Here is a 25,857-nt window from a genome sequence, read left to right on the forward strand (position 1 = left end):
GGGGAGAGCGGAGAACAGATGGACATGCTGCGGCCGACGCCTGTTTGTGTCTATCCGTCAAAGACGGTGAGAGAGAAGACGACAGCAGATACCTGGAGTAGGTGAGCAACATGGAGACAGGCCGAAGACATCACTGGGACAGGGACACGGTGGGTATCCAACACTGCTGGACGGGCACATTGTAGAGGGGCAAGGATGGGGTAACGGGGCCAGAAAGGGGCCAAAGTGCTTGGCTTTCCAAAATGTGTCACTGCTGCTCTGTTCTGTGCCCCCATGATGACACTGCCTGGCCTGTGCATCGCTAGTGAGGATTATCACAGGGACATCACATGGATCTCCAGCCATATCAAGGCCTACATGTGTTCTAGGTTAACCCCTTCCTGGCTGGGCCATTTTACAGTTTTCATTTTTTCTCTTCCATAACTCAATTTTTTTCTATCCGTGTAAGGTTTGTGTTTTTTTTTCAATAATTACTTTATTTTTCAGTCCCCCTGGCGGCTCTGAGCACTTGTACTTAATAATACCTAAAAATATGATGCACAACTACAACATATGTAATAAGTCATAATTTATTAAATCATAAAAATATAACAAAATACATAATACAGGGGAAAACAGAGAAGATGGAAATAAATTACGGGAGGTCACGGGGTATATAGAAAGTTACCACATTACTAGCAATAATTCAGCAAAAAAAAAATCAAACCATCTAGGTATCAAATTACAGAGAATTATGTGGACAATAGGGCATATTCAATATTCCTCACGTTAAGTACCCACATTACATGATCCCCAAAACCTAAAGTAAGGTTATGGCATATAGAGTGATTAAGAAATATTAAGAAATAATAAATACGTACAATGATATAAGCATATACTAAAGAGGTTATTTTATGATCCAATAAAGTGTCATTAAAATGCAGTCAAAGTAAAATTTCTAAATCAATAATATCACCCCAATATAAACATCTGCTATGAATATGAAGGAGTAATCCTATAACGACACAGTGTCATAGTGCCATAAAGTGCAAAAGAGGAGATCAAGTGGAATACTAACCAGTGGAAGAGCCCCGTGGCAGCCCGCACCTGCCCGACGCGCGTTTCGCCACGGGGCTCTTCCACTGGTTAGTATTCCACTTGATCTCCTCTTTTGCACTTTATGGCACTATGACACTGTGTCGTTATAGGATTACTCCTTCATATTCATAGCAGATGTTTACATTGGGGTGATATTATTGATTTTGAAATTTTACTTTGACTGCATTTTACTTGACACTTTATTGGATCATAAAATAACCTTTTTAGTATATGCTTATATCATTGTACGTATTTATTATTTCTTAATGATAATCACTCTATATGCCATAACCTTACGTTAGGTTTTGGGGATCATGTAATGTGGGTACTTAACATGAGGAATATTGAATATGCTCTATTGTCCACATAACACAGGTCTGCGACTAAACAGCTGTTTGATTATTTTCATCTAATTTCCATGTATTTTGGTGTGCTGAAAACGAAAAAAATATTGAAAAAAATCCTGGACGTCAGGATTTGCCACAAAATGCAAAATTCTCTTCAAATTTAGTATATTTTTCTAAATTTTTGGTATATTTTTTATCTTAGGGTTTTGAAAGTCAAAATTACTATTAATTAATTCAGATCAATGCATTGAAGATATACAATGCCATAAAAATATAACTTCCAAAGAAAATAACTTTCAGATTGAGCTAATGAAACCAGCATCAACACATTGCAAGCTGAACAAGCAGGCTTGGGATTGATGAAGCAATTCGTAAAATCACTTCCAAAAGATGGAGAATGCTTCATAGTAACATAGTAACATAGTTAGTAAGGCCGAAAAAAGACATTTGTCCATCCAGTTCAGCCTATATTCCATCATAATAAATACCCAGATCTACGTCCTTCTACAGAACCTAATAATTGTATGATACAATATTGTTCTGCTCCAGGAAGACATCCAGGCCTCTCTTGAACCCCTCGACTGAGTTCGCCATCACCACCTCCTCAGGCAAGCAATTCCAGATTCTCACTGCCCTAACAGTAAAGAATCCTCTTCTATGTTGGTGGAAAAACCTTCTCTCCTCCAGACGCAAAGAATGCCCCCTTGTGCCCGTCACCTTCCTTGGTATAAACAGATCCTCAGCGAGATATTTGTATTGTCCCCTTATATACTTATACATGGTTATTAGATCGCCCCTCAGTCGTCTTTTTTCTAGACTAAATAATCCTAATTTCGCTAATCTATCTGGGTATTGTAGTTCTCCCATCCCCTTTATTAATTTTGTTGCCCTCCTTTGTACTCTCTCTAGTTCCATTATATCCTTCCTGAGCACCGGTGCCCAAAACTGGACACAGTACTCCATGTGCGGTCTAACTAGGGATTTGTACAGAGGCAGTATAATGCTCTCATCATGTGTATCCAGACCTCTTTTAATGCACCCCATGATCCTGTTTGCCTTGGCAGCTGCTGCCTGGCACTGGCTGCTCCAGGTAAGTTTATCATTAACTAGGATCCCCAAGTCCTTCTCCCTGTCAGATTTACCCAGTGGTTTCCCGTTCAGTGTGTAATGGTGATATTGATTCCCTCTTCCCATGTGTATAACCTTACATTTATCATTGTTAAACCTCATCTGCCACCTTTCAGCTCAAGTTTCCAACTTATCCAGATCCATCTGTAGCAGAATACTATCTTCTCTTGTATTAACTGCTTTACATAGTTTTGTATCATCTGCAAATATCGATATTTTACTGTGTAAACCTTCTACTTGGTCACCAAGTTTCCAGGCCTCTCGGAGGCAAAATTGAAGGAAGGTGTGTTCGTCGGACCAGACATTAGAAGGCTTATAGCTGATCAAGAGTTTATCAATACCATGACACATCCTCAAAAAGAAGGGTGGTTCGCATTTAAAGAGGTCGTAGAGAATTTTTTAGGAAATAACAAAGACTCTGACTACAAAAAAAGTGCATTTCCTCCATTCCCACCTTGACAACTTTCCTGAAAATTTTGGAGCTGTGAGTGAAGAGCAAGGTGAACGATTCCACCAGGACATTAAAAAGATGGAAAGAAGATACCAGGGAAGATGGAGCATTACAATGATGGCAGACTACTGTTGGACGCTTCAGAGAGACATTCCAGATGCTACTCACAAGCGTAAATGTACCAAGAGAAGCCTCACAGGGAAGAAGAATCGATTTTAGTGTGTGTTAGTGAGCTCATTGCAGTTAAAAAATGATTTTCATGAGACATTTGTAATAAAAAATTAATTTTATGAGTCTATTTTCATTTATTTTGAGGTACTGTCTTATTTAACATAGTTACCGTATATACTCGAGTATAAGCCGAGATTTTCAGCCCAAAATTTTGGGCTGAAAGTGCCCCTCTCGGCTTATACTCGAGTCAAGGTGGGTGGCAGGGTCGGCGGGTGAGGGGGAGAGGGCGCTGAGGTATACTTACCTAGTCCCAGCGATCCTCGCGCTGTCCCTGCCGTCCCACGGTCTTCTGTGCTGCAGCTTCTTCCCCTCTTCAGCAGTCACGTGGGACCGCTCATTACAGAAATGAATAAGCGGCTCCACCTCCCATAGGGGCGGAGCCGCCTATTCATTCCTCTAATCAGCGGTGCCGGTGACCGCTGATAGAGAAAGAAGCTGCGGCACCGAAGACCAGGCAGAGGGACAGCGCGAGGATCGCCAGGACTAGGTAAGTATAGCATATTCACCTGTCCTCGTTCCAGCCGCCGAGCGTCGCTCCATCTTCCCGGCCGGCGCCTCCATCTTCCCGGCGTCTGCGCTCTGACTGTTCAGGCAGAGGGCGCGATGACGCATATAGTGTGCGCGGCGCCCTCTGCCTGATCAGTCAGAGCAGAGACGCCGGGAAGATGGAGGCGCCGGAACGAGACGCCGGGAGCTGCAATCAAGGGAGGTGAGTATGTGTTTTGTTTTTTTTTATTGCAGCAGCAGCAGCGGCGGCGGCAGAGATTTATGTGGAGCATCTATGGGGCACAGTGAACGGTGCAGAGCACCGTATATGGCACATCTATGGGGCACAGTGAACGGTGCAGAGCACCGTATATGGCACATCTATGGGGCACAGTGAACGGTGCAGGGCACCGTATATGGCACATCTATGGGGCACAGTGAACGGTGCAGAGCACCGTATATGGCACATCTATGGGGCACAGTGAACGGTGCAGGGCACCGTATATGGCACATCTATGGGGCACAGTGAACGGTGCGGAGCACCGTATATGGCACATCTATGGGGCACAATGAACGGTGCAGAGCACCGTATATGGCACAGCTATGGGGCACAGTGAACGGTGCGGAGCACCGTATATGGCACATCTATGGGGCACAGTGAACGGTGCGGAGCACCGTATATGGCACATCTATGGGGCACAGTGAACGGTGCGGAGCACCGTATATGGCACATCTATGGGGCACAATGAACGGTGCAGAGCACCGTATATGGCACATCTATGGGGCACAGTGAACGGTGCGGAGCACCGTATATGGCACATCTATGGGGCACAATGAACGGTGCAGAGCACCGTATGTGGCACAGCTATGGGGCACAGTGAACGGTGCGGAGCACCGTATATGGCACATCTATGGGGCACAATGAACGGTGCAGAGCACCGTATATGGCACATCTATGGGGCACAGTGAACGGTGCGGAGCACCGTATATGGCACATCTATGGGGCACAGTGAACGGTGCAGAGCACCGTATATGGCACATCTATGGGGCACAGTGAACGGTTCAGAGCACCGTATATGGCACATCTATGGGGCACAATGAACGGTGCAGAGCACCGTATATGGCACAGCTATGGGGAAATATGAACGGTGCAGAGCACTGTATGGCACAGCTATGGGGAAATAATGATCTATTTTTATTTTTGAAATTCACCGGTAAATGCTGCATTTCCACCCTAGGCTTATACTCGAGTCAATAAGTTTTCCCAGTTTTTTGTGGCAAAATTAGGGGGGTCGGCTTATACTCGGGTCGGCTTATACTCGAGTATATACGGTACTTAAATTGTCAGAAAACGTGATGTCCGACAAAACGGAGGTCATTTTCGGATTCAGCGCACTTAAAAACATAAAGATTGTGTGGAATAACCAAAACAGCTCTTGAAAAAAATTTTTTGCAGACCTGTGTAATTTTCTGTAATTTGATACCTACATGGTTTGATTTTTTTTGCTGAATTATTGCTAGTAATGTGGTAACTTTCTATATACACCGTGACATCCCGTATTTTATTACCATCTTCTCTGTTTTCCCCTGTATTATGTATTTTGTTATATTTTTATGATTTAATAAATTATGACTTATTACATATGTTGTAGTTGTGCATCATATTTTTAGGTATTATATAATTGAGTGGATGCACCTCATATACTCTTTTTTGTTTTATATGTGTTTTCACTTGTACTTTATGCTACAAAGTTATTATATTGCAATGTATACTAAAACTGCAGATTTCCTAAGAAGCCCCTGCCACGTATGGAAACCAATATGGGAGTGATGGCTGCCATGGCAAACTGTTGGCTCCCTGCGATAGTGTTACGCAGGAGGGAGCTGATGGGATGGGTGCCAGAACGATTGCTGCAGGCCAGCACGCCACTTAAATGGTTAAACACCTGAGGGTTTCGGCTGTACAACACAGCCAACGCCGGCCCAGATTGAGGCGGGCTCAGCTCCTAAGCCTGCATCCCACCGGGGATGGACCATACCCGCTCCAGGCAGGATGTGGACATGGATGTAGATGTTGGATTTGATCTGTTTGCCAAAAAATGACCCTGTGACAAAGCCGTACTTGGCAGCCAGGAGCAGAATTGTAAAGTCAGCCCTCCAGTTATACAGTTAGGTCCATATATATTTGGACAGAGACAACATTTTTCTAATTTTAGTTATAGACATTACCACAATGAATTTTAAACAAAACAATTCAGATGCAGTTGAAGTTCAGACTTTCAGCTTTCATTTGAGGGTATCCACATTAAAATTGGATGAAGGGTTTAGGAGTTTCAGCTCCTTAACATGTGCCACCCTGTTTTTAAAGGGACCAAAAGAAATTGGACAGATACAATAATTTTAAATAAAATGTTCATTTTTAGTACTTGGTTGAAAACCCTTTGTTGGCAATGACTGCCTGAAGTCTTGAACTCATGGACATCACCAGACGCTGTGTTTCCTCCTTTTTGATGCTCTGCCAGGCCTTCACTGCGGTGGTTTTCAGTTGCTGTTTGTTTGTCGGCCTTTCTGTCTGAAGTTTAGTCTTTAACAAGTGAAATGCATGCTCAATTGGGTTGAGATCAGGTGACTGACTTGGCCATTCAAGAATATTACACTTCTTTGCTTTAATAAACTCCTGGGTTGCTTTGGCTTTATGTTTTAGGTCATTGTCCATCTGTAGTATGAAACGATGACCAATCAGTTTGGCTGCATTTGGCTGGATCTGAGCACACAGTATGGCTCTGAAGACCTCAGAATTCATTCGGCTGCTCCTGTCCTGTGTCACATCATCAATAAACACTAGTGACCCAGTGCCACCGGCAGCCATGCATGACCAAGCCATCACACTGCCTCCGCCGTGTTTTACAGATGATGTGGTATGCTTTGGATCATGAGCTGTACCACGCCTTCGCCATACTTTTCTCTTTCCATCATTCTGGTAGAGGTTGATCTTGGTTTCATCTGTCCAAAGAATGTTCTTCCAGAACTGTGCTGGCTTTTTTAGATGTTTTTAGCAAAGTCCAGTCTAGCCATTGTATTCTTGATGCTTGAGTGGCTTGCTCCGTGCAGTGAACCCTCTGTATTTACTTTCATGCAGTCTTCTCTTTATGGTAGATTTGGATATTGATACGCCGACCTCCTGGAGAGTGTTGGTCACTTGGTTGGCTGTTGTGAAGGGGTTTCTCTTCACCATGGAGATTATTCTGTGATCATCCGCCACTGTTGTCTTCCGTGGGCGCCCAGGTCTTTTTGCATTGATGAGTTCACCAGTGCTTTCTTTCTTTCTCAGGATGTACCAAACTGTAGATTTTGCGACTCCTAATATTGTAGCAATTTCTCGGATGGGTTTTTTTTGTTTTCGCAGCTTAAGGATGGCTTGTTTCACCTGAATGGAGAGCTCCTTTGACCACATGTTTACTTCACAGCAAAACCTTCCAAATGCAAGCACCACACCTCAAATCAACTCCAGGCCTTTTATCTGCTTAATTGAGAATGACATAACGAAGGGATTGCCCACACCGGTCCATGAAATAGCCCTTGGAGTCAATTGTCCAATTACGTTTAGTCCCTTTAAAAACAGGGTGACACATGTTAAGGAGCTGAAACTCCTAAACCCTTCATCCAATTTTAATGTGGATACCCTCAAATGAAAGCTGAAAGTCTGAACTTCAACTGCATCTGAATTGTTTTGTTTAAAATTCATTGTGGTAATGTCTATAACCAAAATTAGAAAAATGTTGTCTCTGTCCAAATATATATGGACCTAACTGTATATGGGTTAATACAAGGGCGTGCAGCTCCGGGGCTGTTACCGATGGGCTGTGTCCTCTGTTACTAAGCAGCGGAGTCTCACTTTACTTCTGAGACCTGTGGCACTCCAGGCCTGGTACTTACAGGTTTCGAGTCCTTCAGCCATCGCTGCACAGGTAGAGGGTTACCAGCAGTGACAGTGCAGGGCAGGGATACCAGATCACCTTCAAGGACAGTTATTTCCGCTGGGGCCACAGCGACCGCTGGGGCCACTGGTGAATACAAAGGGTGCAGCAGTTATTCAAAAAATCTACATTTAATAAACATCTGATGAAATCGCACAGATCGGGTGATACGTGGATCCACCTACCGAGTCCAGTGACCGTGAGCAGGATCTCCGCCTGGATCCATCCAAAGGGGTTCCTGGCCTCACACACGTACACGCCGGTGTCCTCAGGTCGGGCAACTTAAAAACAAAATTGAGCAGAGTTGCTCAGTGACTGGTGATGGTGGGGACACGCAGTCTGCACTATATTCCGGTCAGCTGCGATCATACCAGCAGCAGCCATTGTGACTGGTGCACAGACAGTAATGCAGCCACCGGGACAGTGATGGCATCACCGGATTCTCGGCACATTAGCTATAGAGACGGCAGTGTCCAGGCAAAAAGATTACAATTTGTGGCTGATTTACATTTCTCATTTCCAAATTGTTTTGTTTTTCGCCATCCATTAGAATGTGCCCGATAGCTGAAGTTTAAAGGGTTAAAGGAGCAACTATAGCTGCTTTCTTCCTAAAACAGCAGCTCCACTATCCATGGGAATGTCTGACACTGCAATACCGCACAAACCCTGTGGATCGCTGCGGCGCTGTTGAAAGACAGGAGCCATGTTTTCCTCTAAGAAGTGATCGTACTTTTCATGTGCACGGTGTTTGAGCCAAGGCCGTTGATGATTTCTGTGGATCCGGTAGGTAACACCGGGCCTTCATCTTGCTGAAACCAAGAGACGGTGGGAATGGGGCTCCCCTCGGCGCTGCATATGAGCCGCACACTCTCCCCGACATCCACTTCCACATCCAGAGGGAAATCCACAAACTGCGGTGACGCTGCAAGACACAAAGGACGCACTCCATAAGTGACTAACCTCTGACAACCAATGGTATCTACCAAACCTCTATATGCGCATTGTCAGAAAAAAGATGGCATCAGCTCTGCTGTATGATGCCTCAAGCGGCAGCACTCCCGTTCTGCCAGTAGGGGGCAGCACAAATAACTGTGACCACTCGTATTGCAGTCTTTTGCCAAAATCCACACAGAGATCGGCTTACTCCTTTATAGACCCTTTGGGCTCATTAAATGTGGCTGCTCACATGGAGCCTCAGTGACCAATCAGAGCGCAGCGTTCACTCGTCTTAATGATAAACCCTGAGCTCTGATTGGTTCCTGCACACGTAAGTGTTTTATGAAATATTCTATTAGGTAAATCAGCTGCTGAAATCCTTTTTTCTGACATCACATTCTAGGATCTGGCTGCCAGACGCTACATTATGGGCCATATAGGTCACCCCGGACTCACCTCCACCCTATAAACCCCACTCCCTGGGGGGGATGGGAAAACTACCCCAAACCATCATGTAACAGCTCCTATGTCACACGTGAACTCACTGCTTTATGAAGAATAAAGGTCTGAAGTGAGTGTCCCCATGACAACACTGCCTGTCCTGAGCTCAGCACCAGCACATGGACCTTGTGTGGCTTCATCCTCATCAGGACCACCGGTAACATTGATGTCCCCATGACGATGCTGATCCACCAGGAGATCAGGACAGGAAATGTTGTCATGTGCAGAGATGCAATTTATTTTTATTCAATTTTAGGGGGAAAAGTAAAAAAATAAAACTTCAATGTTAAATCAAATTTATTAATGAAGCTTCCTAAAATGAGCTGGTGAATATGGCAGGAGGCGACCAGGAGGGCACAGGGGCAGACGCCTCTGCTCCATCATAGTCCTGTGTTACCTGCGGCTAAATGACAGAATCATCTATAAATCAGTCCTCCTCTGTTCTGTGTGCTGCTCTAAAGGGGTCTCAGGCTGCTGACATTCTCCTTAGTGTGGGGGACCCGGCGTCCATCAGACGGTGACTCATCCGCCCCCACCACCGCCGCTCTCCTGTATTGGTGGGGGCGACATTGTGATGCTGTGATGTCACTTCTCAACGGTTATTAGGCTGATGTCATCGTGTCATGTGTCTGAGTATGTGATGATGAGCGGGAATGGCCGCAGGTGTTACCAGTGGTTTCATTATTAACCATTTCTAGACCAATTATCAGTAAACACCGACACCTGCCCTATACAGCACTGAAATCTGGAGACAGGACTGTATGATGGGCGTCAGAGAGAGCCGGAGAAACCGCAGGGGATAGAAATACAATTTATTAGCCCCTGTTATCAGCCATTACTGGGGAGGTGAATGTACGACAAGTGACTACAATCTATTACTTCCTGCTATCAGCCATTACTGGGGAGAGGAGACTGTAGGACAGGTGCCCAGAATCAGTCACCCTGCTAGGAGCAGCACCTGCCTTGTGAGCTCCAGCACTTCCAGCAGGAGGCCCAGAGTCGGCCTCTCTTCTCCCCAGGGAGAGGCAGGCTTCCTGGGAGGTCGGCATGGCTTTCCAGGCATCTGTTCACCGATCTGTGCCGGCGGGGGACAGAGAGCAGCAGCAGCAACCGGCCCAAGAGGGACTGAGGAGGTCGGGACGGGTGAGAAAAACCATACCCACCTACACCAACCCTGAGACGGCTCATCGTCCGCCTAGAGAGGGAGACAGGGGCACCCCAGGAAGAAGAGCCCAGGAACATCCTGGGGGGAAAAGAGGTCCGGCGTGTCCACGAGTACCTCTTCCTCCCGAGTGGTCGCCATCCTACGAGAGTATGAGGACGCCAGCAAAGCACTGACCAGGCTGAAGGAGGAGCTGCAGGTGGCTCGGATCCTGAACACCCGAGCCTCTAACAAGGAGAGACCCGCGACCTCCCAGAGGTTCAGAGCCCTCAGAGATTAGGTGGTCTGGTTAGTGCTCCTCCGGGAGGGGATTGAGAAAAGCGCAGGTCCCTTCCTGGAGAGGTTTAAGAACCAGCGGCGGTTCTCTAAAATGAAGGGGTTAAATACCTCAGGAGAGCCGCCAGCCGGGGTCCTAAGCGATGATGATGAGGAGGAGGACGACGAGGTGGCTGTGACTGGAGTCCTACAAGCTGGAACAAGCCGGGAGAGTGAGTCGCAGAGCGGACAACAGGGAAGTGGCCTCCCAACACGGCAGAGGACTCTGACAGCACAGGCTGAAATGTCAGCAGAGGAAGAGGAGGAGGGCGGTCTGCAAAAGGAGATCCAAGAGCTGGAGTCTCCAGTGAACCTGGAGAGCATTACTGGTGTTGGTGGAGGGGAACTAGGTGGTGGTCCCACTGCAGCCCCCCCCCCCCCCCGGCAGTGACGGGGGATTCAGCCCCAAGCTATTCAGGAGCTGTGACTGCTGGGGGTAGTGGTGCGCCCTTGTCTGGTGACCCTGAGGATGGTGACTTGCAACAGCGCTTCCTGGACGCCCTGAGGAAAGGGGAAAGTTCCATCAATGTAGAGGGGAGGGAGGTTGATCTGTCTTTCTGGATAGAGAGACACGGTCTTTCCGCCTTCCGAGATAGAGGGGAAGAGACTGTCTGGTCTCTGCCGACATCGGGGCAGAGGAGTAACCGTAGGAACGTGGCCCGTCTCCAGTGGGTAAGCAAGGATGCCTGTTCTGATCGGTCAAAGGTTGCTGAGCTCCTGCTGGGGATGGGCTTCACGGCATATGACATCTTTGCCTTGATCCATCCCTATGGGACCTCCTACTTTGATGTCAGCTTCGTGAGATCGGAGGGCCTTGAGCTTTTCTGGTCTCGCCATGAGCTGGCTTGGGATCGCCCCAAATGGCAGGGTTTCCTCCCTGTAGCAATATCCCTCCAGAACTCAGTCAGGAAGGTGACCATTTTGACCAGTAATGAGTCACTTTCCTGTGTCGACATCTCCACCTGGGTTGGACGAGACGGTGACATCGTCGGTATTCCCGACCATGGTATCTGGTCAGGAGCCTGGACTTTCATGGTGAAAGTGAAGGTTTCAGGAAACACCGTTACCCATATCCCTTCCTCAACATTTTTGGGGAGGGACAGGAATTTGATTTTCTACCGGGGGCAGCCTAAGGTATGTCACAGGTGCGGCAGCCCCACACACTTCAGTGCGCAGTGTACCACCCAGAAATGCGCACTGTGTGGGGACCTCGGCCATCTCGCTGCTACCTGTGGCAGGATTAGGCGTAACTTGTGTGGTGATCTCGGTCACCCGTTCAGTCGCTGTCCATGTTCCTTTTCCAATGCGGTCCTGAAAGCGGCGAGAGCAGAACAGGCGAAAGCCGGGACTAATCTCGCCGGTGAAGGGACCAGTAGGGGCGGAGGAGGCAGGGAACCGGTGAGGAGCTTGCTGCCGCCATCCAATATCAGGCGGCAGGAGCAGCGCCATGGGAACAGGGGGCAGGGAGTAGTGACCCTAAACTCTGACCCGGGTGCTTCATTTGCAGCTGAGGATCCTAAAGACAGCGAATTGAGCGAGAAAGTCAAGAGACTTGAAAGGGAGGAGCAAAAGGACACCATGTCTGCCCAGGAACCTTCATCCGGTGACAGTCTGGATGAGTGAGAGAGGGGAGTGGTCACAGCAAAACAAAAAGGGTAACAGGAAAACAACTAAGGATAAGAGGGGGTCCGGGCCTCGAGCCTCCTCCTTGGAGTGCAACCCCTCTGACTCTCTAGCCCTAAACCAGGTGCCATTGGAAGGGCCAGCCGCCCCCCCCCTGGTGGATCTCTCTAACCGTTTCCGGGCCCTCCAGGACTCCCCTCCAGAGGGGGGTGATGGGGACTCGGAGCCAGAAGTTGCGGACAAGGTTGTTGGGCTCAAGAGGTCGCTGGGTCTTCTTCTCAGGGGGCAAATACAAAGCCTTCTGGGGGGGACCTCAGGACCACCAGACAAGGGCCAAAGTGTATGTAAGGAGAGAATGGATGAGTCTCTTTCTCTTAAGCGCACTAAAAGCTCATCATTGTCAGAGGAAGAGAGTGAAACTGTTGGGGGTGGGAAGAAAAAGGCTATCTAATTCAATCAATCATGAGGGCGGCACCCACCCTGTTGACGCTGGCAACCATTAATGTTGCCAGCATAAAGTCAGAAGCCGCAAGGTACACGGCCTTTTATTTTCTCGGTCAACTTGACGCCGACATTTTGTTTTTGAAAGAGACCAGGTTGACCTATCAACCATGCATAAAGCAAGGTGGGAGTGGAGGCATGGGCCCTCCTACTGGTCTCTTGCGGCCGAGCCGTATAGCGGGGTGGCGGTCCTTTTTAAGACCGCAGCGGTTGAATGCAGATGATTAATCAAGTTAGAAATGGGGAGATGGACAAAAGGCAGGGAGCCAGCACACCGAGGAAATGCAGGAAGCACGGATCTCCGTCCTGACGTGACGTGAAGAATATCCAAGAAAACGAAAAGATGATCCAGCTTCCAAATAAAATATAAAAGTTTAATCCAACATATTAAAATAAGGAGACAACTCCTGGGACGGCATCATACACATAGTAAGGCGAACGACGCGTTTCGACCAAGCGGTCTTTATCACAGCTTGGTCGAAACGCGTCGCTCGCCTTACTATGTGTATGATGCCGTCCCAGGAGTTGTCTCCTTATTTTAATATGTTGGATTAAACTTTTATATTTTATTTGGAAGCTGGATCATCTTTTCGTTTTCTTAGAAATGGGGAGATGCTTGATCCTAGATGTCTCCATGGGGGGACAGGAGCTTCGGCTTATTAACATCTACGGTCCCCAGTCCAAGTGGGACCACAAGTGTCTCTTCATGAAGATCAATCCTTTCTTATTTTCAAGTCGGCAGGTGGTCTTTGGAGGGGATTTCAACAACGTCACGAGGCCCTGAGATAGAGAAGGTTCCGGAGACCGGCTGGCTTACGATTGCGTCGCACTAAATAGGATAGTAAGTGAGGCACGCCTGGTGGATGTCCACATCCGGCACAACACAGGCCACGCGGGGTTCACCTTTTTTAGAGGTAGTCAGTGCAGGTCTAGGTTAGACAGGTTTTATTTGAAGGAGGAGGCCATCTCCTCGCCGTTGTCGGTTGTGGAGTTGGAGTTCTCTGATCACTGTTTGATTATGTTTTCTCTGAGCGTTACAGAGACTCCTCGGATGGGAAGAGGTTATTGGAAGCTGAATTCATCACTCCTTGAGGAAGGAGCTGTAAGTCGGTCCTTTGAGGAATTTATTCAGAGCCAGGTACCGCTGCTGGGCCTAACTAACACTAAGTCAGAGTAGTGGGAGATGTTCAAACATCAGGTGGTGAGATTCTTCCAGAAACTATCGAACCTCAGAAGCCTGAACAGGGTATCAGAGCCTGAGGAGAAAATTCGAGCATCTTGTCTCGACTGAATGTAGTCACGAAGAGATCTCCAGTGTGAAATTCTTGCTGAAGAGGTGTCAGTACGATAGGCAGGCATCTTTGGTTTTAGAGAGGGACTACGGGAAGTACTACTCACCAGACTCTTACAGAAGCTGTAAGATGTCAGTGAATAGTAAGATAGTGACGGGGCTGATAGACAGTACGGGATCCCTGAGAAGGTCCAGATCAGGGATCTTGGAGGTCATCAGGGCATACTACTCGCACCTCTTGGGAAGGAGGGAACTGGATCTTGATAGGATGTCGGCTTTCCTGGCTGAAGCTGTTCCTAAGCTGACCTCTCGCAGGGCCGTTTGGCAGAAGCGATCAAAGAAGAGAAAGTGAGACTGGCAATCGATGGGCTCAGGCCCCAAAAAGTTGCCAGGTCCAGATGGCTTAACATTCTTTAGGACCTTTACGGACTCCTTGGTCCCTCCTCTTAACTCAGGTGTTTAATGAGTGTTGTTATGGCTGGCAATCAGGCAACACAGCGTGCAGTAATCAGCGCACATACAGAGATCTGGCAATAACCAAAAACAATAGGACGAGCTCTGAGACGTGGAATCTCTGTAGACTGCAGTACCTGATCTATCCTCACACAACTATAAGCAGCAGTGGATTGCGCCTAACAACTACCTATGCAACTCGGCACTGCCTGAGGAGCTGACTAGCCTGAAGATAGAAATACAAGCCTGACTTACCTCAGAGAAATACCCCAAAGGAATAGGCAGCCCCCCACATATAATGACTGTTAGCAAGATGAAAAGACAAACGTAGGAATGAAATAGATTCAGCAAAGTGAGGCCCGATATTCTAGACAGAGCGAGGATAGCAAAGAGAACTATGCAGTCTACAAAAAACCCTAAAACGAAAACCACGCAAAGGGGCAAAAAGACCCACCGTGCCGAACTAACAGCACGGCGGTGCACCCCTCTGCTTCTCAGAGCTTCCAGCAAAAGACAATAGCAAGCTGGACAGAAAAAAACAGAAAACAAACTAGAAGCACTTATCTAGCAGAGCAGCAGGCCCAAGGAAAGATGCAGTAGCTCAGATCCAACACTGGAACATTGACAAGGAGCAAGGAAGACAGACTCAGGTGGAGCTAAATAGCAAGGCAGCCAACGAGCTCACCAAAACACCTGAGGGAGGAAGCCCAGAGACTGCAATACCACTTGTGACCACAGAAGTGAACTCAGCCACAGAATTCACAACAGAGTGTATTGCCGAGATCATTAAGGAGGTGAGCTTTGACAGTTTTGTCAAAGGGTAAAGATCCGTCACGCATTGAGAATTGGCATCCCATAGCACTTCTCAATGTGGACAGGAAGGTTTTAGCCAAGATACTTTTCAACAAGCTGGTGAAGTTTGCACCGCGGTTCCTTTCAGAGGCTCAGCACTGTTGCGTTCCTGGCCGTAGCACTTTCAGTGCTGTTCTAGGTGTTTGAGAGGCCGTAAAGCAAGGCAGGGTGGGCCTTTCGAAGGAGCTCATGCTGACCCTGGATCAGGCAAAAGCCTTTGATCGGGTCGACCAGGAGTACCTCTGATCCACTCTTTTGAGGTATGGTCGGCCTTGAAAGTTTGTGGACTGGCTTAAGACCTTGTATGCAGGGGCTGAGACTTTCCCTCTGGTAAACGGGTGGATTGGACAACCTTTCAGGGTAAGATTTGGTGTCCACCAGGGCTGCCCTCTTAGCCCTTTATGTGTTTGTGATTGATCCGTTCCTCAGAAGGGTCGATTGTGGACTGTTGGCGGGGGTGAGGATGGGCAGAGTGGTGTCATAGGCTATCCTTTGTTTCTTTGCAAGAGGAGGTGATGATGGTGATGTCAGAAGTGGAGAGCTAATTGGAGGCATCCGGGTCCAAGGTCAACCAGGACAAGTATGAGAGTCTCTGGCTGGGAGGCAGGGATGTCGGGTTGATCTTCCAGACACCCTCCCTGAACCACAAGAACATGCCAAAGTCCTGGGCATCGAATTTGACCACGGTGATTACCCCACAAAAAACTGGGAAGGCAGAATCAAAGGTGTTGCCCAAAGAGTGGACCAATGGAAGGGTCAGTCTTTGACCATGAGGGAAAGGGTTGGCCTGTGCAAAGCTTAACTGCTCCCCTTGCTAATCTACCTGGGCAGCGTGAGTCTTGCCACAGCCTCTCTGGACACGGGTCTAGAGTCTGTTCTTCCAGATGTTATGGGGGAATAGACTGAATCTAGTCAAGCAGGAGGACACTTACCGTACGAGGAGATAACGAGGGTTGAATATGGTGAGTGAACACCTTTTTGAAAGTTAACGTGGCAAACCTACAGAAAGAGAGGGCTCTTCCGTGGGTATTCTTCTGCAAGGGATGGTTTCAGCCTTTTTTTCCAGGAATGGGAGACAGGAAGAAGATTGAAGGATCTTCGCACACCGTATGGGCATCTCTCGGCTTATGTTACCCCGCTTTTGAAAATGATGCTCTGATGGAGTCTGGGAATGTGGGAGGTGAAGTCCCTCCTGAGGAAACTCCTTGGATCTTCGCACACCGTATGGGTATCTCCCGGCTTATGCTACCCCGTTTCTGAAAATGATGCTCTCATGGAGTCTGGGAATGTGGGAGGTGAGGTCCTTCCTGAGGAAACTTCTTGACATGTGGGTCTTGCTTTCACACTTTCAGGGACATTGGTCCTCAAGGACTACCCAATTCAGGATCTAGAGGTTAGGCTGAGTTTGTTAAATTCTAGCAGGATCCCCAAAAAGTACTGGGACTTGACTTGGCTTCCAAGGTCAGTTGGATGTGAGGGACAATTTGAAGTACAGGAGCTCCGAGGACAGAAATTGCCTCCATGAGGCTTGTACTAACATGCTGGAAGGCATGGAGCACTTCCTGCTTCATTGTCCCTTTAATATAGAGGTGTACAACAGGGTGGAAGCTTCCACTGGTTGGCCATGGCTGGCTACTCGGTCTTACGTCGAGTGGGCCTATGGAGCATTCAGAGACCTTGAAAGAAGGGAGTGAGCCACTTTATTCATAGTCAGTGCAGTGGTCAGGTACTTCACGTGGAACTCACGAGTTTTAGTTTCAATGCAGAGTAAAATCCTCCGTGTAGGCGAAGTTTGTAGCAGGATCCTGGGTGCCTTGGTGAAGGTACGTTCTTTGGAGTGCGAAATACTGGGTGACCGTAGGGCGGCCCATCTTTGGAGGGGTTTCTCCTTTGGGGTGCCTTAGTCCGTTAGTACTCAATTAGGAGGTTTGCAGGCATCGACCTTGAGCCGTGGGTGGCGAGTATGTAGGTTGTGTTCTGTTATGCTGGTTTTCTGAATATGTAGATAGTGTGTATTGTATATAATGTATAATAGAGGGTTTTAGTTTTGGGTGGAGAAATTTGGGGGGAGGATGAATAGCGGTTATAAGAGACTGATCTGGCCTGGCCCAGGTCCCACCTGGGGAAAAATTGTGGGGCCTGATCCTAGCTAGGAGAATTCGTGAACTTTGTGGCCAGAGCTGGATCAAGGATGGCGGGATAGCGGGAATAGTTAGTATAGGTGTGTGTTTATATATAGGGAAAAAGGAAAAAAAAAATCTGTTTAATCTTGTATATACTGTTGTATTTAAGTTTGTTGTGGTGTCAGTGAAGTAATGTAAGGGGGTGACTGCAAGGGAAGGCAGTGGGTCCAGTAGGTAAGTATTTGTTCTGTTTGCGGTTGTAGATACATTATATGTGTTCCATTGTATAATATACTGTATTTAGGTTTAGTGTAATGTGTTTATTGTGGGGTTTTTTATTGGATATAGGAAGGGTGAAAGTATTTTGGGTTTGTATATAGTAGTATGAATGAAGCTGGACCAGGAGTTTTACAAGATTTTATTCTATTTAATATTTTAGGGAGTTGGTGATACTCATGCAGTTATGAATATTATGGTTCTTCACTTTTAGTTTAATTTTCATTATTATTTTGTTTCTTTAATGTTATTCAAACTTTTATTTCCCTTTTTAGTAGGGCGAGAACTTTCCTCCATTTTGTTTCCATTTCTGGTTTATTTGTTTGTGATTTGTGTCTGATTTTATTTTGTCTTGTTGTCTGATTGAAGCTTTGTTCTTATGTTTTGTTCTGTTGTGTCTGATCCTGTAATGTATTGTAGTTGTGTATTGTGTTATGTGATGTACTTATATACAATAAAAAAGACCTACAATCTATTTCTCCCTGCTATCAGCCTTGTAATGTCATCCTTTTACAATGATGTAGGTCCGTGTCAGTATCTTGCCCCCCTTCAATGCTCTATGAGAATGTGAAGCAGATGGGCGCTGATGCTGTATGGTCCTCATACAATCTATGACGTACATACAGGCATCTGCCCTACAGTGAGGGGTCTAAGAAACTGGATTCAGATGCTGGGAAGTAAACGATATGGCACCACTGCCCATCATACAGTAACACTGAGCAGATAGATACATATATACAGTATACTCTGCAAATAGCAAACAGACGGACGGGACAGGGAAGACGTCAGCGCCAAACTGGGAGAAAACACATCTCATGAGAAATACAACCCCCCCCAGCAAAATGGGGCTAATAGCAGATTCATTCAGGGACACCCCCCATCCCAGACATCCACAACAGAGGGAAAGTTAATTCACTAAAAATGAAAAATTTCACCATTTCTTATACAGTACTTTGTTATAATTTTTCACCAGTGAAGATATTGAGAACTTGTGTGTTCAGAGGCTGCACTCAGCAGAGGTTTGTTACAGTTGTATCCAGTGTGGACAATCCCCTGCGAGTGAATGCAGCTCTCCCTGCTGCTTTGTTACAATGTCTCAGTGCAGGCTGTGGAGCACAGAGTATTGTCTTTGCTGGATACAATTTTATCACTTCCCACAGTTCTTCCTATTTGCTAATTTTGGGGGGAGTACCGTAGTAACTGCAGTTGCGACCGGGAGGGGGGGGCTGCCACTGCCTGTACCAGGGGGGGTGCTAAGCAGGTTGAGTTGTGCGAATATTTCGCCAGCAGCGCTCAGCTCTAAGTGTGGACACAAAGGTTAAGGAGTTAAGGGTTAATAATAATAATAAGAGGATCCCTGTACATTGATCTTTTGGGCAAAATTATCTAGACTTGCCTTCTGATGTGTTATCGCAGTGTGGGAAAAATAAGTGCATCCCCCGGGGGACACCAAATCTCCCACTTTACTGAACTTAATTATGTTGTTAAAGTAGTTTTGTGTGGGCCGCGGGCAATGACTCTGAGTGGTCTTTTCCTCCCTTCTGGCTTCAAAGCATCCCCACCCTATTAACTGCTTGTGAAATTGGCATTGGAGTGTTATGTAGTGATCCCGTGCTCCCATCATAGAGGTTTTGCTGACAACCAGGCCATGGGGGGCTAAAGTGCTATCTCATCCTCCACTAATTATTTTCAGAGCAATATGGCATAAAGAAGAAGACCCCAGAGCTGAGGATTACCAGTCACCAGGATAGACGCTGCTAAATGTGCTACAGCCGAAGGCAGTACTATGTACAACTGAGGCATGGAAATTACCCCTCACCTCTGAGCCAAGGGGGAATGGTTATTTGTTTGGACATTCTCATTGGACTTTTGTGGGCCTGGCAAAGTCTCATTACCAGTCTTAAAGGGACTCTGTCACCTGAATTTGGCGGGACTGGTTTTGGGTCATATGGGCGGAGTTTTCAGGTGTTTGATTCACCCTTTCCTTACCCGCTGGCTGCATGCTGGCTGCAATATTGGATTGAAGTTCATTCTCTGTCCTCCATAGTACACGCCTGCGCAAAGCAATCTTGCCTTGGGCAGGCGTGTACTATGGAGGACAGAGAATGAACTTCAATCCAATATTGCAGCCAGCATGCAGCCAGCGGGTAAGGAAAGGGTGAATCAAACACCCAAAAACTCCGCCCATATGACCCAAAACCAGTCCCGCCAAATTCAGGTGACAGGTTCCCTTTAAGACTTGGGCCCTGATCTTGTCATCTCCTTGTGATATCATCAAAAAGTTAATGTATTTCAGTTCTTCAATACAAAAAAATAACACACCACCATGAAAAATGATTTTAAAATCTGAAATGTTGGCCTACTGAAATGTATGCTCAGTAAATGCACTCAATACTTGGTTGGGGCTCCTTTTGCATCAATTACTGCATCAATGCGGCGTGGCATGGAGGCGATCAGCCTGTGGCACTGCTGAGGTGTTATGGAAGCCCAGGTTGCTTTGGTAGCAGCCCTCAGCTTGTCTGCATTGCTGGGTCTGGTGTCTCATCTTCCTCTTGACAGTATCCCATAGATTCTCTATCGGGTTAAGGTCAGGCGAGTTTGCTGACCAATCAAGCACAGTGATACTGTTGTTTGCAAACCAGGTATTGGTACTTTTGGCAGTGTGGACAGGTGCCAAGTCCTGCTGGAGAAAGACATTTCCATCTCCAAAAAGCTTGTCGGCAGAGGGAAGCATGAAGTGCTCTAAAATTTCCTGGTAGACGGCTGCGCTGACTTTGGGCTTGATAAAACACAGTGGACCTACATATAAGCCACGTATAGGGTGTATAAAAATATATGATACCCCTAGAGGTCCTCAGACAACAACAGGCACAAAAGCTAAGAGAACAACTCATATATATAAATATCTAAAATATAACTTTTATTAGACCATACTAAAATATCAAATGGATAATGACGTCGCTTGTGAACAGTGCAAAAAAGTGCTCATAATACCAGTGCTCTATTAAAAAATGGTTTTGTCTCACCACATAATCCTTTTTCCGGGAGTATCCACTGCAATACCTGATGGGGGAGGGGAGGAAAAAATCTCTATACTACCCCACAGGATAATTGTTCAATCACATACATACCGCGCTCTGCAGAGCGCGGTATGTATGTGATTGGCATGCAGAGCGCGGTATGTATGTGATTGAACACACATGCAGAGCGCGGTATGTATGTGATTGGTGGATCACATGGCCATTACTGCGGAGATGAACAATTATCCTGTGGAAGCACGTGCAGGAGCGGAAATGAGGTAGGACGCTGAGATTTCCTGATAAGTTATTTAAGTGGGAGTATTCAGTCCCGTGTCTCACCCTACCAGAAGTCTGTGCCCATACTGGGAGCATTTGACACGGGTGTTACCTGCCGACGCAGGGACTCCCTTATCTCAAAGAGAAAAATTCCCCACACATACATTTCAGCTAGTTCCCCTGAGGATTCTCCCCTATGGGAGAAGAAACGCGTAGGGAAGGTTACTTTATCGTGGTGGGTACAACATATTAGACTGACTTGGGAACTGCCCTTGTCAGGGCGGGAGCCACGCAGGGGCACAACTGGGGTAGTATAGAGATTTTTTCCTCCCCTCTCCCATCAGGTATTGCAGTGGATACTCCCGGAAAAAGGATTATGTGGTGAGACAAAACCATTTTTTAATAGAGCACTGGTATTATGAGCACTTTTTTGCACTGTTCACAAGCGACGTCATTATCCATTTGATATTTTAGTATGGTCTAATAAAAGTTATATTTTAGATATTTATATATATGAGTTGTTCTCTTAGCTTTTGTGACAGTGGACCTACACCAGCAGATGACATGGCTCCCAAACCATCACTGATTATGGATACTTCACACTAGACCTCAAGCAGCTTGGATTGTGGCCTCTCCACTCTTCCTCCAGACTCTGGGACGCTGGTTTCCAAATGAAATGCAACATTTTCTTTCATCTGAAAACAACACCTTGGACCACTGAGCAACAGTCCAGTTGTTTGTCTCCTTGGTCCAGGTAAGACGCTTCTGGTGTTGTCTATTGGTAATGAGTGGCCTGACACAAGGAATGTGACACTTGTAGCCCATGTCCTGATTATGTCTGTGTGTGGTGGCTCTTGAAGCAATGACTCCAGCAGCAGTCCACTCCTTGTGAATCTCCCCCACATTTTTGAATGGCCTTTTCTTAACAATCCTTTCAAAGCTGCAGTTATCTCAGTTGCTTGTGCACCTTTTTCTACCACACTTTTTCCTTCCACTCAACTTTCCATTATTATGCTTGGATACAGCACTCTGTGAACAGCCAGCTCCTTTATAGCAATGCTCTTTTGTGGCTTACTCTCCTTGTGGAGTGTGTCAACGACTGACTTCTGGACATCTGTCAAGTCAGAAGTCTTCCCCATGATTGTGGAGCCTACTGAACCAGACTAAGGGACCTTTTTAAATGCTTAGGAAGCCTTTGCAGGTGTTTTTTTGTTAATTATTCTAATTTACAGAGATAATGACTTTTGGGTTTTCATTGGCTGTAAGCCATAGTTATCAATATTGTGTGTCAAACAGAAATCAGTCCCAGGAGCGCTGAAGGAAACTCAGACAACATATGTAGTTTACCACAACGCGTTTCGACGGTAAACACCGTCTTCAAAACTCCCACCTGAAGAAGACGGTGTTTACCGTCGAAACGCGTTGTGGTAAACTACATATGTTGTCTGAGTTTCCTTCAGCGCTCCTGGGACTGATTTCTGTTTGACACACGCTCTTATCCTCCTTTGGAGGTATTCAGCTGGAGCTGACAACTCCCTTTTATCTCCCCTTCCCTGGGTCGATTCCTCTGCGCTCCCCTCTGACTGCATTCACTTATCTTGATAATTATCAACATTAACAGAAATAAACACATGAAATATAGATCACTCTGTGTATAATGACTATATAATATGAGTTTCACTTTCTGTTTTGAAGAACTGAAATAAATTAACTTTTTGATGATATTCTAATTTAGTAAGAAGCACCTGTATGTGTTCAATTCAATCTGTCCGATATGATCTGTACAATGTATCTTTTGCCATACAACCTGTGCAAGGTAATCTGTCCAATATGATCTTTCCAATCCGATCTGCACAGTGCAATGTCTACAATGTAATCTGCTTACTTTTTATTATTATTATTATTATTATTATTATTATTATTATTATACATTTTTATAGCGCCATTTATTTCATTATGCTTACTACAGTCATATTTGTAGATCCCCAGTTCCTCCTGTCACCCAGGTGCCGGCAGCCGACCACCTGGATGAAGCTGTCAGCGCAGAAGCCATTTCTCTGTGCTGCGATCTTCTTTCTTTTGGAGCGCTGTCACCTGGATGAACGCATTTGTCTTTACAATTGGCAGCGGATGCGGTCGCGCTCATCAGTCATTACCAGAACACAACACGCATTCCTCAGAGACAAGCGCATTTATCACAGGAGGGAGAACCTATTACCGTACACGAGGCTGCAAATCTGGACATCTGCACAACTAAATGACTTTTTCTCCTTTTTTTTGCAGATCACAAATATTAAAGGCGCTCTGCACCAGAGTGTACACAATATACACCTCCATGCTTTACACTGCAGGCTGCATGGAGAAACCTGGAGAACAGTGCATAATAAAAACTAGGAATTGTGATGTAATATTATATTTTCTCACTAAAAAGCTTTAAACAAAAGTGTCTGGTCCCTTTAGAAATTGCTAAAATTATATTTTCAGAAAAGGACATGAGAATTAGAATAAAAGATCCAAAAGTGCAAAGATTTTGTTAGTAAACACCCATAAATGCATAGAGCCACAAGGGGCCGCATGAGAGGGCCACTGTTACAAATGGCCTGTGGTAGTTGGGGGCACTGGAGCCCCCGGAAACAACTGTGGCCCACGCATTTCTCTCCCAGGTAGGCGATTCTGCCTTCCGTTCCCCGAACAGGAGCAGAGGCTGAGCAGCGGGGAAAGTGACGTTGTCCAGCTCCATCTGAGAACATAACAGAGCGGCAGCTGGATCATGACAAAGCAGGCGAGGAATTTCTGGAAGAAAGAACAGGAGGAGGAAGAAGAGGAAACAGGAAAGTGCAAGGATGAAGTGTGGGGAAGAGATTAGCGAGAACAAGACATGGAGGACGACCACAATGAAAAGCTTCTGCGCCGAGAACAAGAACAAATGCCCCCCGCCCCAAGAGGTGGGAAATAAAAATCACAAAGAGATGGCAGCGGCGAGAGCGGCTGGGAAGGAGCCGTCATCAGTCACCAAATAATCAGAGACTTCATAACAAATGTAAAGAAACAAAGTAACACTGAGCAGAGTTTATCTTATGTCGTCCGTATCCAAGGAAATGTATCCTAAACACAGGGAAGCGAGCCAACATGGCCAGCGGAAATCATCCCCAACCTGTGTCACCGTTCCATATGTTTGTAATCTACAAAAAGAGCAGAGTCATTGGCTACAAGATCCCAAGATAAATCCTGTATGATACTCCAGAGCTGCATTTACTATTCTGCTGGTGCAGTTACTGTGTACATACATTACATTACTTATCCTGTACTGCAGAGTGCAACGCATAAGTGCAGCATATAAGTGTGTGGAGTTATGGAAGAATTAATCCAGAATTGAACCAGAAGGGAACTGAAGATAACTGAATACTTAATCACTGTAAACAATGTTTCTGTTTGTCTTCACTCTGACCCCTATAATCCTTCACTTTCTACTAACCTCCCTAATCCCTACACCTAGTAAGGAACTGGTCATTTCATCCTCCCCACCCATCTCACCTCCTCCTCAGAATTGTTCTCAACAGACAATCCTCTGTCTCCAAACACAAACAGCCACCTCATGTTCTCTCCTGCTCCCACCTGCTAACACTCTCTCTGCTCCTCCTCACTGCCAGCGATATCTCTCCAAATCCTAGTCCTCCCCACCACATCCCCACAGTCATTTTTACCTCCCATCCATGCTCTATCACAAATTTCCATAATCTCTCTAACCTTATACCCATTCACCCAGCCCTCGCTTCCCCAGTCCCACTAACAGGAGTTCTGTGCAACGCTCGCTGTCTGCAACAAACTTTCCTACATCCATGATCTTTTCATTACTCACAAACTTTCCTTCCTCGCTATCACCAAAACCTGGCTCAACCCCTCTGACACAGCCACTCCAGCTATACTTTCATATGGTGGATTCCACCTTTCACACACACCTCGCCTCAGCAGCAAGCATGGCGGAGGAGTTGGTTTTCTCCTGTCGGATAACTGCTCCTTCACCCAGATCCCACTGCCACCCTGTTACCATCCCTTCCTTTGAGGTGCACTCTGTGCGTATCCACTCCCCCACCAACCTCCAACTGGCTGTCATTTACTGCCCCCAGCCACCACCTTCTTTGATCACTTCACCACCTGGCTACTTCATTTCCTGTCCGCTGACATCCCCACTATCATGATGGGTGACTTCAACATCCCCATTGACACTTCCCTCTCAGCTGCCACTAAACTTCTATCTCTCACTTCCTCCTTCGGCCTCGCTCAATGGTCTTCTGCAGCCACTCACAAAGATGGCCACACACTGGACCTCATCTTCACCCGCCTCTGCTCCTTATCTAACCTCTCTAACTCACCTCTACCTATTTCTGACCACAACCTGCTTACATTCTCTTCCCTCTCCTCTCCAAGTCCACAATCCCCACCCCATAAACTTGCACACCCTCGCAGAAATCTCAAACACCTCGATCTACTCACTGAATCTCTTCTCCCTCTTACAGACATAAATTCCTTACACAATGCGGATGCCACTGCTGGTTTGTATAACACCACAATGGCTGCAGCTCTTGAATCAGTTGCCCCTCTCGCACATACCAAAGCTCCCAAAATCAACAGACAACCATGGCACACCAGCCTGATGAAAGAACTAAGGCGGGCTTCCAGGGTTGCTGAGCGGAGATGGAAAAGATCACACTCCAATTAGAACTTCACTGCATTCAAACAGTCCCTCACTAATTTCAAGGGCACAGTCACTGCAGCAAAACAAACCTACTTCTCATCTGTCATATCCTCCCTGTCTCACAACCCTAAACAG

General features: G+C 46.5%; 1 protein-coding gene and 1 long non-coding RNA gene across 2 annotated transcripts in view; one reads left to right on the forward strand and one right to left on the reverse strand.

Moving 5' to 3' along the window:
• Positions 1-25,857, reverse strand: part of HMCN2 (hemicentin 2) — a 159,595-nt gene that overhangs the window by 66,438 nt on the left and 67,300 nt on the right. Inside the window, exons 16-18 of the mRNA XM_069747494.1 lie at positions 8,428-8,619; positions 7,883-7,978; positions 7,657-7,784 (exon numbers count right to left, since the gene is read on the reverse strand). Of these exons, the coding sequence (XP_069603595.1) occupies positions 7,657-7,784; positions 7,883-7,978; positions 8,428-8,619 (416 nt within the window). The remainder of the gene's footprint in view (positions 1-7,656; positions 7,785-7,882; positions 7,979-8,427; positions 8,620-25,857) is intronic.
• On the forward strand, positions 86-23,467 carry LOC138662199 (uncharacterized). Its single transcript, XR_011318015.1, has 2 exons — positions 86-149; positions 23,310-23,467. It is a non-coding gene; the product is annotated as an uncharacterized lncRNA (long non-coding RNA).

This window comes from Ranitomeya imitator, chromosome 2 (genome assembly GCF_032444005.1).
Source record: "Ranitomeya imitator isolate aRanImi1 chromosome 2, aRanImi1.pri, whole genome shotgun sequence".
NCBI classification, from domain to species: Eukaryota; Metazoa; Chordata; class Amphibia; order Anura; family Dendrobatidae; genus Ranitomeya; species Ranitomeya imitator.